Source organism: Lontra canadensis, unplaced genomic scaffold (genome assembly GCF_010015895.1).
Source record: "Lontra canadensis isolate GAN:19392208 unplaced genomic scaffold, GSC_riverotter_1.0 scaffold8, whole genome shotgun sequence".
NCBI classification, from domain to species: Eukaryota; Metazoa; Chordata; class Mammalia; order Carnivora; family Mustelidae; genus Lontra; species Lontra canadensis.
The window spans coordinates 3413057-3427197 of record NW_022631002.1 but is presented as its reverse complement, the minus strand read 5'-3'; the positions used below and the strand labels follow the sequence as shown (position 1 = coordinate 3427197).

Below are 14141 nucleotides of genomic sequence, written 5' to 3'. Positions count from 1 at the left end.
TCTGGAGCCTGTGCCCTTTCCGTGACTGTCAGATGCTGCACAGTGGCATCTCAGAAGCACAGAGAGGCCAGCGGCACAGGAGGAAGGAAGAGAGCACTTACTGAGCACTTACTGTATACCTGGAGATGCTCTGGGTGCCTGCCATGCTCATGTTTGCCCAGTGATGGGGGCATGAGACCGGAGAAATGAGGTGGGACCCCAGAGGAAACATGCACCCCTTGCCTTCTGGTGCCTTCTAAAGAGCGTGAGACCCAGACCTGGGGCTGTTTCTTCCCCCTCCTGCTCGCTGATCTGGTGCCTCTTTCTCCCTCCACCGCCGAGTTCATGCAAACTGGCGGAGGAGGGGGGCTTTGGGGGCACCACTGGCAGCCTGCCCCGTGCCGCCCCGGGCAGGAAACCACCAACGTGCTCGTGCGAGAGGCAGGCACAGCTGCTGCTAACAGGTGAGCCCTTCCCGAGCCGCGTCTCTCCCAGGGCCTCCTGGAGGAGTCCGTAATGAAGTGCAGCTGTGAACTCCGGTTTTAGGTCAGAAAGGCAATTTCTCATCTCTCCTCGAAGCCATTGAGTCGAAAATCCGGGAGCTGTTCGCGTCTCCCGGTGCCCTTCCCCCGCTCCTCGACCCCCCCCCACCCTCCCCCTCCAAAGCGGGCGCCTGGCAGGGGGGGCATCAATATTGACGCTGTCAGGGGCAGGTGGCCCGGGTGCGGAGGGAGCAGGCTGGAAACCGCGCCCGGAGCAGCCTCGTGGGGCCGGCGAGGTGGGAGTGGGAGCAGCTGGCCGGGGTGCTCTGGGAGATGGGGAGGCTGTTTTTCCTCTCGTTTTAATTGGTCTTTGTGACTCTAACGGCCCGATTCACCTAGTGGCAGCATGTTGGCTCAGGGCCCCCGCCGCGGAGCACATCTGAGGCACGCAGGGGGCGCCAGGAAGCTGTTGTGGCGTAACCGTAACCGACGTTTCTGGATGCTGCTGGGCCTGGAAGGGCCTGGAACAACAAAGCCTGGGGTGGCTAGGAGAGCTGGGGCCTGGGGCCGGAAGAGGCCTGGCTTCCAGATCCAGGCCCTGCCACGCCACCCTTGGCACAGGGTCCCCTGAGAAGCCGGTTTCTGTAAAGCCCACACAGTAAGCATTGACGGCAGTGGGAGCTGAGCGTGACTTCTCCCAGCTCCTCCGGGGGCAAAGCTCAGAACACCCGACTGCCTTGTGTTCTGCCCAGCGGAGAGGCGCTCAGCAAACACACGGCTCCTCTGCGGACGCAGCCCCAGGGTGCTTGCGGGTGAGAGCTCTGGGCCAGCGGGCCTGGCTCTGCCTCGCTGTGGGACCTGAGCGCCACGGCTTAACCCCTCTGATCCTGCTTCCCGTGAAATGCAGGGCTTGGATGAGAAGAATCCCTTGCCAGATCTGATGATGACACGGTTCTGTCCTGTTCCCTTGCTGCCACTCCCCTGTCCCCACTCTCTCCCGTTCCTGGAAGCACAGATCTGTTTTCGGTCCCCATAGCTTTGCCGGTATGTCATGGAGTATGTCCTGTAGTCAGAAGCGTCGGGTAGAAGGACTTCCACAGCTGCTTCCCTTGTTGCTGAGACTGCCCCCCACCCAGCTGCTGGGAGTGTCGTGCGGGCTGAGGGGTGGTCTGTGGTGGCCCGTGGTGTGGGTGCCCAGACACGGGCTGGTCCCCTTGCTGCCCATCGACGGACATCAGGGCGTTTACTTTGGGCCCCTTCGCCACTGGGGCTGCTGTGACGGAAGGCCACATGCTGGGCAGACGTGGAGAGGCCAGAAGGCCGGGATCAAGGCGCGGGCGGACGCAGTCCCCGGTGATAGTCCAGTTCGTGCCTGCAGGCAGGGGGTCTGCCTGTGACTTGTGTCTCCCTCCCTCTGTCCATAAGGACACCTATCCCCTAGGGGGCCCCACCCCCATGACCTCATCCAGCCGACTCCCCTCCCCAAGGCCCCACCTCCACACCGTGTCACACCAGGGGCCCCCGAGAGTTCAGCAGGGAGATGTGCGGGCTCACAAGTGTTCCGTCCACAGCAGCAACCCACAAGCCTCCTAGAAAGTCCGTGGCATTCATTACTCCCGTCCCCTCCAACAGACGGTGCCCAGGTTCACATCGCCAGCCTCCTCCCCATGTGCCACGCAGTGTGAGAGGCCGTGGAATGGGCCCTTTCCTGCCAGCCTCCTCCCTGTTTATAGTCCCCGGAGAGCCCGGGCCCCGCGTGCCCTGAGCCAGGGGTGTCTGCCCCCCACGACCCGGCATCTCCCGGCACTGGGTCCGACCTTGGCTGAAGCTGCCTCGTTGTCCCCACTGGAGACTCGTGGCCAGCGCAAGTAATTGGAATTTAATAAAACGGATGGGAGTGCGGGAGCAGTTTGCCACCCTGGCCCGAGCCAAGGCCTTGCAATTAAACTGATTATGTCTCGAGAGTCAAGCTGTCTGACTCGACATCCCTAATTTGGTGGAGCTTGATGGCCTCGCCCGTGTGGCGGTTGGTTTATTTCCCCAACTTTCACGAGCTGGGACATGCTAGAGGGGCCGGGGTGGTGAGCCTGGCCTGGCCAGGCCCGGCGTGTTCCCGCTCCGGCCGCCCACCTCTCCCCTGCCTCTGGAGCTCCCAGCCCTGGCCTCGAGGCTCAGGAGGGCATCGCCACAAGATGTTAAGGAGGCTGCCACCAGGCCCTCTCGTGCGGGGGTTCTGAGCAGCTGATCTGGGACTGTTGCCAGGCCCCTGGGATCTTTCAAAGCTCCCCCAGGTGAGTGTGACTGACAGCCCCTGGTCTAGAGCACAGGGATCCTTCTAAAATCCCAGATCTGGTGCTGCCTTCCTTCTTGGACTCCCCCGGCTCCTATGGGCACAGGCTGTTCCCACGCGAGAGCTTGTGGTTGTCTCCCCCTTACAGCTCCCGGAATCCTGGAGAAGGATCCGAGCCCAGGGACCCTCACTGGAGACATTGCCAGAGAAAAACATCTGGTGGGCGGGACTCTGGGTGTCTTTTCTAGGCAGGCTGTCGGCGTTTTCTCTCCCGGTTTACTTTGTTAACAAACATTGATTGAGCACCTCCTTTCTGCCAGACGTCCCGCTCGTAGGGGGGCCCCTGCCTGGGGGCTTGGGGGCTGCTCTTTCCTCCACCCCCTCCCTGGGAGCACCAAGAGTCTGGGCCGGGGAGCTTGCCTGCCCTGGGAGTGTGTTTTGGCAGTAGTGACCCCCCCCCTTGCCTACGTGCTCCCCACCCAAGAGGTGCCCCATCCCTGGCGGCTCCGTCCTGGGCATACCGGCACAGACACAGACCCCAGCGCAGGCCCTGTGATAAGGCACAGATCTCCTCTGTTAAACGGGGGCAGTGGGTTACCAACCCCAAAGCACACTTTCTGTTCCCATGCTGGGCAAGGGGTCTAGATTTTTGTGTCAGCACAACTGATGGGGTTGTGAAGGGAGCTGCTCTGGGGAGCTCTACAGTGAAGATACCAGGGGCCAGGGGATCCCAGGCCAGCTGGCCAAGCCCTCGGCCCCCCTCCTTTCCCACCGTGCCTTGTTGGAGGCTGTGCGGGGCGCCATGTGAGTGGGTGCACTCAAGAAGGCTGGGCACTGGGTGCGACAGGTGTTTGAGAAGTGTGGTTCATCAGGAACAGAGAGGTCTCAGGGCAGCCCAGCGCCAGCCGTGCGTGCAGTGGTAGGGGCCATGGGGCTGCTTGCTGAGGGCTGGACCCCCTTAATTAGGGGGAAGTCTGTGGGTGGGGGTGGGGCAGGTCCCATCAGGTGGTGACCCAGGGGTGACATCAGATGCTGCTGAGGGCTGGGGTGGGCCTGTGTCCCTCAGCCCAGGAGACAGCCCCCAAGGCCAGGCTCAGATGGGACAGTGCCTAGTCTGGGGTCCAGAGCCCAGGGGGCTGGGTAAGGGGCGGCCCTCCCCTTTCCTGGGAGTGACCCCACCCATGCGCTTTGCCCTCCCAGCCTCAGTTTCTCCATCTGCAGGGGAAGGTCGCATTCCACCCTAGTCTGGAAAGACCTCCCAGATGCTCATGTGACCAAGGAAGGCCAGTGCCAGCCCCACCTGCTCCACGCCCCTCTCCAAAGCCGTCTTGCCCCTCAGAACTCTCAAGGCAGCCCCAGGAACCCCCATCTGAAGCCTGGACACCTTCCTGGGCAGCTCACCGCTGAGTCCTGTCCCCCGCCCCCACCTTGGGCTGCAACGCCCTTCCCTTCCAGGGCCCCCTTAGAGTCAGGCCTTGACTCTTTGAGAGTCATTCCCAAATACGCATGAACTTGGCTCATCCCCACTATAATCCTGGGAGAAGGTGGTGGTGGTGTTCCCATCTTCCAGAGGAGGAACCCAACGCCAAGAGAAGCTAATGATTTACCTGGGCAGGATTTGAACCTGGGTGCCTGCTTGCCCTCCTGCCACGGCTCCTCCCTCTGGCCTGGTCCAGAAGAGCTGGGCATCTCCCTGAATGAACACAGTCATGGCCTAGAGGAGGGTCCCCAGAGGGCAGGTGGTGTGCTGACGGGCGCTGCGTGCCCATTCCATGGTGTTACGGGCAGTACACTGGGCCAGCACACTTGCAGTCCAGCTTCGGCGCTGGGGGAGCAGGCCCAGGGGAGGTGGGGTCAGGAGGGAGGGATTCCGAGACAAAGGGCTCGGAGGTGGGACTCAGCCATCCGTGCCACCCTCTGCTTCCCACTGTGCTCTAGAATTTCCACACTCCTGGTGGCCACACTCCCAGCCACGTACAGCCACCCCTTTCACAGTGCCATGGAGGAAAGGCTGGTCTTTCTCCTGCCTCACTGTGTGTGTGCACGTGTGCGCGCGTGTGCGTAAGGACTCACGGCAGCCAAGTGGTGTTTAAGACGACTAGTCCAGGGGCGCCTGGGTGGCTCAGTAGGTTAAGCCTCTGCCTTCGGCTCAGGTCATGATCCCAAGGTCCTGGGATCCAACCCCCGCATCGGGCTCTCTGCTCAGCGGGGAGCCTGCTTCCCCCTCTGCCTGCCTCTCTGCCTCCTTGTGATGTCTGTCTGTCAAATAAATAAATAAAATCTTTAAAAAAAAAAAAAAAAGACTAGTCCAGCATCCACAGGTAGGGAATGGTGCAGCTGGTGAGCACGGGGGCCCTGAACAGGAGAAGCAGGCCTGGATCCCCCTTTAGGAGAGACTACGGGCAAGCTGTGCTTTCAAAAGATTTTGCTGGGGCGCCTGGGTGGCTCAGTGGGTTAAGGCCTCTGCCTTTGGCTCAGGTCATGATCCCAGGGTCCTGGGATCGAGCCCCGCATCAGGCTCTCTGCTCGGCAGGGAGCCTGCTTCCTCTTCTCTCTCTCTGCCTGTTACTCTGCCTACTTGTGATCTCTGTCAAATAAATAAATAAAATCTTAAAAAAAAAAAAAAAAAGAGAAAACCCTCTTAAACAAAAAGAAAAGGATTTTGCTGGGGGGTTGTTTGGGGAGGCTCAGTTGTTAGCAGCCCACTCTTGATTTCAGCTCTGGTCAAGATCTCAGGGTCCTGGGGTTGAGAGCCCCTCGTTGGGCTCACCACTCAGCTCGGAGTCTCCTCCAGGATTCTCTCTCCCGCCGCCCATCCCTTGGCCTGCGCTCGCTCTCTCTTCCACTCAAAAATAAATAAATCTTTAAAAAAAAAAAAAAAGGGGGGGGGAGGGGCGCCTGGGTGGCTCAGTGGGTTGGAGCCTCTGCCTTCGGCTCAGGTCATGATCCCAGGGTCCTGGGATCGAGCCCCACATCGGGCTCTCTGCTCAGCAGGAGGCCTGCTTCCCCCTCTCCCTCTGCCTGCCGCTCTGCCTGCTTGTGATCTCTGTCTGTCAGATAAATAAATTAAAAAAAAAAAAGGGAGACTCTATCACTCCACCATATGCCACATGAGGACAGAAACAGGCCTGTTCCCGCTGAATCACAAGGAGCCCCTCCCAGAGGTGACGTGGCACCCAGAAAAGCTGACCGGGGCTTCTGCAGTTGGAGCAACTGCCAGTTGGGCCCTAAGACATCTTCCGGTAAATGAGCCTCAGAAGTTGGTGTCCTAGGCTTGCTGCCAGCCCGGGATGGCTGAGGAGGTGAGCCAGCAGGCTCCTACGTCCCCTACTCTTTGCCGTCCCCCAGAAAGGGCAGCTGGTCGGCCCCAGGGCTGCTGGGATCGGATGGCCAGCAGACAGATAGGGTGGGGAGAGGAGAAAGTGGTTAGAGGCCCTGTGGGCTTACCTGGAAAAGGTCAGGCCCCCAGAGTGGGCCAGACAAGGGGTCGGGAGGAGGAGAGTGTGAATCTCCATCCTGAACCCAGAAGCAGGGGCCCAGGCCAGCCCACCCCAAGAGGTCTCTTCCCACGTGAAAGCCTGTGGCTGCCTCCTCCTTCTGGGCTCATGGAATCCTGGGGAAGGATCTGAGCCCAGGGCCCTCCCCTGTGGGCCTGGCCACCCATCCCAGGAATCTGACAGCCCCAGGGGGAGGCCAACTCTGACTTGGGAAGAAGAAACAGGTCATCGCAGCTTCTCCTCTGTCTGATCTGTCTCTCACGCCTATGAAACGTGTCAACCGCCAGGACCTGGGAGTCCTAAGCTCTTGGCATGTGGGAGCAGGATCAAGGCACGGACAGGAGCTGTCCTAGGAGCTCCCTGGCAGCGGAGCAGCGAGGGCCACACGCCCCAGGAATGAGACCGAGGGTGAGTTCACCTCAGCCCCAGGTGTCTGGCTTCAGCACGGCCTGGCAGAGGGACAGACAGGGCGAGGGAGCTGATGTGAGCACAGAGACTATGACCCCAGACCGGCCAAGAACAGCAGAAGAGCGACTGACATTTCTGCTGAGCTCACTGCGTGCCTGGCCCAGTTCTGGAGGCCGAGTGGACACAGCGTCATGCACTCCCAGGACAGAGGAGGATATCCCTGCACCATGTCGTGTCTCCAAGCTGGGCAGTGCTCAGGTTTGCCTGGGTCGTTTTAGTCCTCAGGCCTGGGGGGGTTCCGGAGGCTTCCGGGGTTCTGGTGTGAGTGACCTCACCCCGTCTCCTCGGCTGGTGGTTTCTTTCTTTCTTTTTTTTTTAAAGATTTTATTTATTTGACAGAGAGACAGTGAGGGAGGGGGAGTGGGAGAAGGAGAAACAGGCTTACAGCTGAGCAGGGAGCCCGATGCGGGGCCTGATCCCAGAATCCTGAGATCAGGTTCTGGGATCAGGACCTGAGCCCAAGGCAGACACTTAATGACTGAGCCACCCAGGCGCCTCTGGTTGGTGGTTTCTGGTGATGCCTGCACTCGTTCACCCTGAACATGGCATGGGGACCAAGGCAGGAGGCAGGCAGAGTGTACGCAGGGTGTTAGCCATGCCCACCCTGAACACCGCCTTGTTCCCTCTTTTGTTCTGATTACACCTGTACCCAGAACAGGTGAATGTCCCATCATTTACCCCTTCGCATGGTTTTCAGAGCCTGTGTCCTTCCTGGGTGGCCGTCTTTCCAGTCAGGGCTCTCAGAGAGGGAGGGAAGACTGTTTCTCGGAAAGGGATTTAGAAAAAGGCGGTCAGGATTTGGGAAGCAGCAGGCCTTTCCAGCAGCACCGTGACCAGCCCATACAGGTAACATGTCTCCTCTAAGCAGACATAACAGGTGCTAAGGTGAATGTTGATGAGCAGGGTGAGGGCTGAGTTTCAGCTCCCATGTGCCATTTCATCTAAGGGCTCTTGTGCAGTGAACAACCTGGACAACTGTGCTTAGCCACACTATTCCCTGGGCTCCCACTGAGTTCCATCATCACCACCCCCATTTGGCTGCTAGGGGCTCAGAGCACAAATCTAGTACCACGCAGGAGTCCTTTCCCCCAGAGAGAGCAGCATACTCATTTCCACTGCCTGGGTTGGTCCCTTTGCCCATGTGTTATATACTTGGCCATATGCACAGCTAAGGAAATGTTTACCGTCCTCTACAGAAGAGGGCACTTTGCCCAAGCTCACACAGTGAGCTAATGGTGCAGTTGGAGCCTACACTCCTCTCTCCTCCCAGGAGCTTCTCAAAGAGTTCCCACCAGGCACCAGCCCCCATAGTTCCCATGATCTCTTCCCAGTGGGATGAAGCGAAGGGGCTTCCAGGACCTCCCACAGGATGCACCTTCTCCTAGTTCCTGGCTGGCTTTCCCCGTGGGTGCTCTTGGGGATAAGCCAGGGCGCCTCTCTTGCCAGCAACAAGGCGAGGGTGGCCTTGGTGGTGGTGGGTGCTGTCCTGGCTGCCGGGAGTTCTGTCTGACCTTTAGGGAGACACAGGCTGCACCCAGCCCATGCCCCAGCACCAGATAAGAAAAATACTTCCCTACAACCAGTGTCACCTGAAAACCCAAGTGTGTTCAAGGTCAGCCAGGCTGGTGGGGGACAGTGTGTGTCCCTAATGCTTATAGCGGCTCCTCTCAGTCTTGGCTACACACTAGAACCACCTGAAATCCAGAAACACAGCGTGGTAGAAACACGGGTGGGCCCCGTCCCCAGAGACTCCGATGTCTCTGTTGGCAGTGGGGCCCCGCCCGGTGCTTCTCAGACTCTCCAGCTGATTGGCATGTCTGGCAGAGAGGAGAACCACCGTCCCACAGACACCCACACACAAGGGAGGGACACCAGACTACACCGGAAACCGAGTTGTTGGCTAATTTGCTGAACAACCGCTTGATCAAAAGCAGTGCAGGTAGCTAAAGGCCAGCGTTTAGTTTCAAAAAAGCAAACAAGCAGAGGATGGGTAACCTGACTGGTGAAGAGTCAGGGATGTCCTCTGTGGAACCCTGAGAGGTGGGACACATGCACAGTCGTGGTCCTGCACCCCTGAACTTTCAGGAAGATGGCCACAAACCAAGGAACATTCCAGAACCTGGGACTGTGATGGGAAATGAGCTGAGGAAATCGGGTGGTGGGGAGAGTCCGCTGGAGGGTGGGTGCGTGTGGTCAGCAAGTGTGTAAGGGGTCGGGGTCTGCTGACAGATGGGGCGGGGCTTGCCCAGGGCCGGCCCTTAGGAGATTTCCACCCAGCTTGATGCCAGCCTCCTGGGGAGGAGGGGCTCCAGGGTGGGAGGGAGAGCCAGGAACCCACTGGGAGGCTGCTGAGTCCCGTGCTGAGCGGGGCTTTCTTGGGAGAGCGCTTCCAAGGGCCTTTTTCCTGCTCCGGGGACTGGCGTGGCCCAGGTTCCTACATCTGGGCCCTGCAGATTTTGGGGGCTGGCGGTTCCTTCGGTGGGCCGCCCCCCCCCCCAGTTGTGACAACCACTGAAGTCAGTAGACCTTGCCAAATATACCCTGGGGGGGACAGAACACCCCCCCACACACTGAGAACCGCTCACTAGAACAATGGCTCTTTACCCCGACTGCATTCGGGAATCCCCTGGGCACTTTAATGATGCCTGGGTCTGCGCCCAGAGGTTGATGTCATTGGTCTGGGTGAGGCCCAGACAAACGGGAGTGGGGGGGTGGGGGGGGTGTTGGGGGGTAAAATTGCCCCAGGTGGTTCTAATATGCTGCAGCGTTTGAGACCCCCTGGGGTAGACTGTTTCTCAAACTTGAGTCATGGTAAGAATCACCTGGGTGCCGGCTCCAAGTAATGCCTCCCAGTTTAATTAGAATCACCTGGAATTGTGAGGCTCAGGCAAGTGTGGGAACCGCCGGCCGCGTTTCCGGGAGCCCCTTGTGGCGGGAGGCTCCAGGATTCTGAGCAGAAAGGCCCAGGCTAGGACCTCCAGTGCCTCCCGCTGGGTTCCCTCCCCGCTGCCCTCCCCTCTCTCCTCTCCAGTCCTGTGGTCTGGGCCTGCTGCTGGCCTCCCCCACCTCCTCCCCTGTGACTTTATCCCAGCCCCCCACCCCCACCCCTCTGCCAGCCCTGGAGAGCCTGCCTGCAGCCCGCCCCTCCTCCCTGCGCTCCTCCCAGCCGGTGGCTCTCAGCGCCGGCTTGATTTAGTAGGCGTTGGAGGAGAAAGGCAGCTTGAAGAGTCACTAAGAGCTCCGATGCTCGCCAGCACTTATCTGGAAAGGAAAGGCCGGCAGCCCCGGGGAGGGAGCTGGGGCGTAAAGGAACACACCTCTCCGTCGGGGAGGGGGCGTGGCAAGGCCGCCTTAAGCTGAGCGCTCAGCAGGGTCTTGGGCACCTAGGGCTCCTGGCACCCCCACCCCAGAGGCCGCCTCTCCCGGCCGCACCCCGCGTTGGAGAGGGGGGACGGGGGAGGGGGCAGGGGCTGCCCCTGCAGTCGCCTCCTGCGGGGGGATCTGGGCTCCTTGCAGCCCTAAGTCGGGGAGCTCAGTGACCCTGGGTCAGGAGAGGTGTCGGGTGGGTCCAGAGGGAGGTGTCCTGCGGCGGCTGGCTGAGGAGTGGAGGGCGGAGGAGGGCCCCCCACCCCTAGCCTTTTGGTTGTTTGCCTGCCCTCCTCTCCCGGTGCCCGTCCCCCCACCCCCTCCTTCTCACTGATGAAAAATACAAAAGGAAAATGCGCCAGTGCCCGGGTCTGGGGAGCCCCAGCCCGCGGGATGGAGAAATGAAAAGCGGCCCCAATTAGAGGCTTTGGTTCTGCAAACTTGATGCTCGGCACTTGAACTGTCACGGCGGAGCCTTAATTAGCAGCGGCGGGGGAGAGGTCAGGAACAACTCAGCAGTCTTGACAAGCGCGTTATCAAGTGCAGGGGAGCGGGGGCTGCCCGGGGAGCGGGCGGGGCCGCCGCGAGGGGGGAGGACGACGGGGGCGCCGCGGCGCGCGGGAGGTGGCGGGGAGGAGGCGCGCGGCCCCGGCCGAGCGGGAAGGGAATAAAATGGTGGCTGCGAGGCGGCCGCGCAGCCACGGCTGGTGGTGCGTGAAGCCTCCGGCAGGGGCGCGGGCGAGAGGGCGCGGGGCGCTCCCGGGGGCCGCGTGACCAGCTGTTCTGGCCCCCCGGGCGCCACGGCACCTCCCCCGGGTCCCTGCAGCAGGCAGACGAGGGCGCATGGGGCGCGCGAGGCTGGCGGACGCCCCCCGCTGCTTCTGACGCCCCCTAGGAGTCCCGGGGCTCCACCCGTCCTCCCCGGTTCCCTGCTCCCTTCTGGGGACATCCCTGGCAGTCCTGTGACCCGCTGATCCCCTTGGCACCTCCCGGGTTTGGAGCCCCCGGCGCGCTGCGGGCAGGAGGAGCGCACGGCGCGCCCCGGCTCCCCCCGAAGCTCGGTGACCCCCCGCCCCCCGCGCCCACGCCGCCCGCTATGCCGGGAAGCCCCTCCTAGAGTCCCCCGACACCATGCTCGGCATGAAGACCTGGTCGAACCTGCTTCAGAACCTCAGTAAGTGCTGGGCTTGCCGCCCGCGGGGAGGGACAGGGGGAGGGTCCGGGGTGGAACTTTCTGGGGCGCACCGCCCACCCCGCCTGGCCCTGCGACCCCGATTACCTCCAGGCTCTTGCACATGCTCCCCAGGGATGCCTCCCGCTGCCTCCTCATCCTGTCAACTCTGAAAAGAAGCCAATCGATTTATTTTTTTAAAGTAGAAAAGCCCCATCTGCTTGCTGATCTGGCCGGTCTGGGGTCTGGGACATGAGAAGCGTGGAGAATCCCCAGATTTTGTCCAGGCGAGATCCGCAGGCCTGCACCAGCCTTAGGGCTGTCCAGGGGCCTGCCTTATCACGCTAGTTAGCAAGCTGGGCTGCCAGCCGTCAGCCCTGGCTGGTCCCCTTTGTGCCTACGGGAAACCAGATCCAGGAGCACAATGGGGGGGGTCTCCCCCTCTTGCACACAGCTGGGGACCAAGAGAGGGCTGTGTGGCTTCAGTTCTGTTTTGGCACAACTTGCCCCCTTCCCAAGCTGCAGTAGGGTCACCCTGTGCCCCTCTCGGCCCATCCCAGTGGGCAGGGCTGTGACCCCTGATGGCTGGTGTGCTAGTGAGGCCGCAGGAGGGTCACAGATGTCAGGGAGTCCTCTGAGCACGACTTGGAGGCCCAGGGGGCACCCCTACAGGCCCATGGTGGGAAGGTGGCATTGGGCAGGCAGGCCCAGCCCCCAGTTTGGTGGCTGGAGAGGCAGGTGGAGCAGGGTGATGGCGAGAAAGTGGCTGTGGACAGGAACTCGGGTTACTGAGGTTGCTTCGGGTAGGGTGACAGCAGGTGGGATGATGGCATCACTCAGCTCTCGGCGCCTGTGACAGGTGGGGCATCTCGACCTCCAGGTGCCTCCCCTGATGGCCTCCTCTTCTAGGTGAGCCAGTGGGAGGGGAGTGCGGTGGCTAGTGGAAGCTGCCTGGCCCCAGGGTGCCCCTCCTCTCACCCCAGCCCCTGGCTCACACAGCAGGGGGTGGGGGTCTCCCCAGCCCCCTCCTCCTTCCAGCCCTGCATCTCCTCCAGTGGGCGTCTTTGCCTGTTTGAACTGCAGCTTTTAAAGCTTTTTTGCCTTTTGAAAACTCAGAGGGGGGCAGGAATCGCTTGTGGAGAGGTCGTGAACAGTTGGTGATTATAGTCCAGTGGGTAGAAAGAGCTTAAAACAAATCCCCATCCATCAGATGTCGGCTTAGGTGGTTTCCAGTGCTCCCCGGGGCGGGCGGGGGGTGTGGGGCGGGGCAGCAGCTCAGACCAAGGTGGACGAGGCTCCTTTCCTCTCCGAGAAATGAGCCTACCAAACTCCCTCTTAGTGTCTGAACAGCTCTCCCCTCTGCTGGCCCTTCCTCCCGGGGCCATGGGACCTCAGGAGACCCAGCAGGCCCCAGACCAGCTGTGTGCCCTTGGCCAGGTCAAAGGCGCCCAGTTTCCCTAGGACCAGGGGCCTGGCGTGTTGGCCTCCAGGGGGCAGTGGGCAGATCCCAGGCTTCCCCATACGCCAGTGTCAAGCCAGCCTCTTGGGACTTGCAACGGCCCCTTTCCCCCACCCCCGCCCTGTTCCTGAACCCCAGCTATGGGGCAGCGAGGACAGTGCTGGCGGAAGGAGCCTGTGTGGCGAAGGGCTGGGTCAGCATCCCGGGATCTCAGAACAGCCCCTCATGGACCTCAGGCTGGGCATGCGCAGAAACCACCCTTTCCTGGCGCCTGGCCACATGGTAGCTTCAGGAAACATGCACTGTCTTTGTGTCTTCTTGCATTTGCAGCTGAGGGAAAGGAGGCTCAGAGAGGTTCAACTCACTACTCAGGGTCACACAGCTTGTGAGGTGGTAAGGGGAGAGATGATGGAGGCCAGGCCGTCCTACCCCAGCACCATGCCCCTGGCCGGACAGATCAGTCTCCTGGTTTGTAGCAAGTGGGCAGCCTCTGTTGGGGGCTGAGTGAGGGCTGCTCTGTGGCCTGCCCCCGCCTGCCATCAGAGTCTGTCCCCAGCCAGCTGAGCTCTGTGTCTGTCCTTGCTGTGGCTTGGCCACCTTGGAGGCCCATAGCATAAGGGCTGCGTGCCAGACCCTGGAGGGCCTTGCTGTATGACTTCGGGCAGGTGACCTAACCTCTCTGTGCTGTAGTCTCTGCCTGTAGTAGGGGCGTGGTTCTGCCCTCCCAGAAACAGACATACCAGGCCAGTTAATAAGAGCAGCTGCAGGCTGTCCGGTAAATAAAGGTCAGCTGGTATTCCTTTGTCTTCCTCCTGGAACGCCCTTCTCACCTCCTCCCGCAGTCTCCTGTACCTTAAGGCCACCTTGAATGCCACCTCCTCTGAGACGCCTTCCGGTGTCCGCCTAGCCTTAAGCCATCCCTCCTGCCTCCTTCTGTCCTCGCAGCCATACTTTTCCCTCTGGGGACTGCATAGCTTTGTGCCCGTTTTCTTTCTCCTCTCAGGCAGTGGTTTCCCAAGGAAAGATCCTTTCCATTCTGTCCTCAGAGCCCCCCAAGGTGTGGAGCGTGTATGGGTGTCCCATAAAGGCTTATTGAGTGAACAGAGGGCGACTGTTTTGTGGCAGGCCTGTCACTCCCTCTGTGTTCATGCCATGTGCTTGGCCTTGACAAATGCTGGAGTGATGTCCGACGTCCATGCGGGTTCTCTGGGGACACCTCCTCAGAGCCCTGAGGGCAGGCTCGCATCCAGACAGCTCTGGGGAATGCCACGTGGGCCCCGTGGTCCATTGTTGAGAGGGTGTGGGGTGGATTGCCCCCAAAGCCAGGTTGGGGCCCCCCAGCTGCCTGCCAGTCTGCAAGTGGCTGGGCCCTTGGGGGCTCTGTCCTTGCGTGTTGGAGTGAGAGCTGGGGAAGCCAGGATGCAGCCTT

General features: G+C 60.9%; 1 protein-coding gene across 4 annotated transcripts in view; it reads left to right on the top strand.

The window, feature by feature from the left end:
- Window positions 1-14141, top strand: part of GSE1 (Gse1 coiled-coil protein) — a 387016-nt gene that overhangs the window by 207137 nt on the left and 165738 nt on the right. The window contains exon 1 of one of the 4 annotated variants that reach the window (XM_032853823.1): window positions 11190-11256. The exons of the other annotated variants lie outside the window; for them this stretch is intronic. Within the exon in view, the coding sequence (XP_032709714.1) occupies window positions 11214-11256 (43 nt within the window). The 5' untranslated portion in view covers window positions 11190-11213. Of the gene's footprint in view, window positions 1-11189; window positions 11257-14141 lie in introns of those variants that run through there. 4 annotated transcript variants of the gene reach the window in all.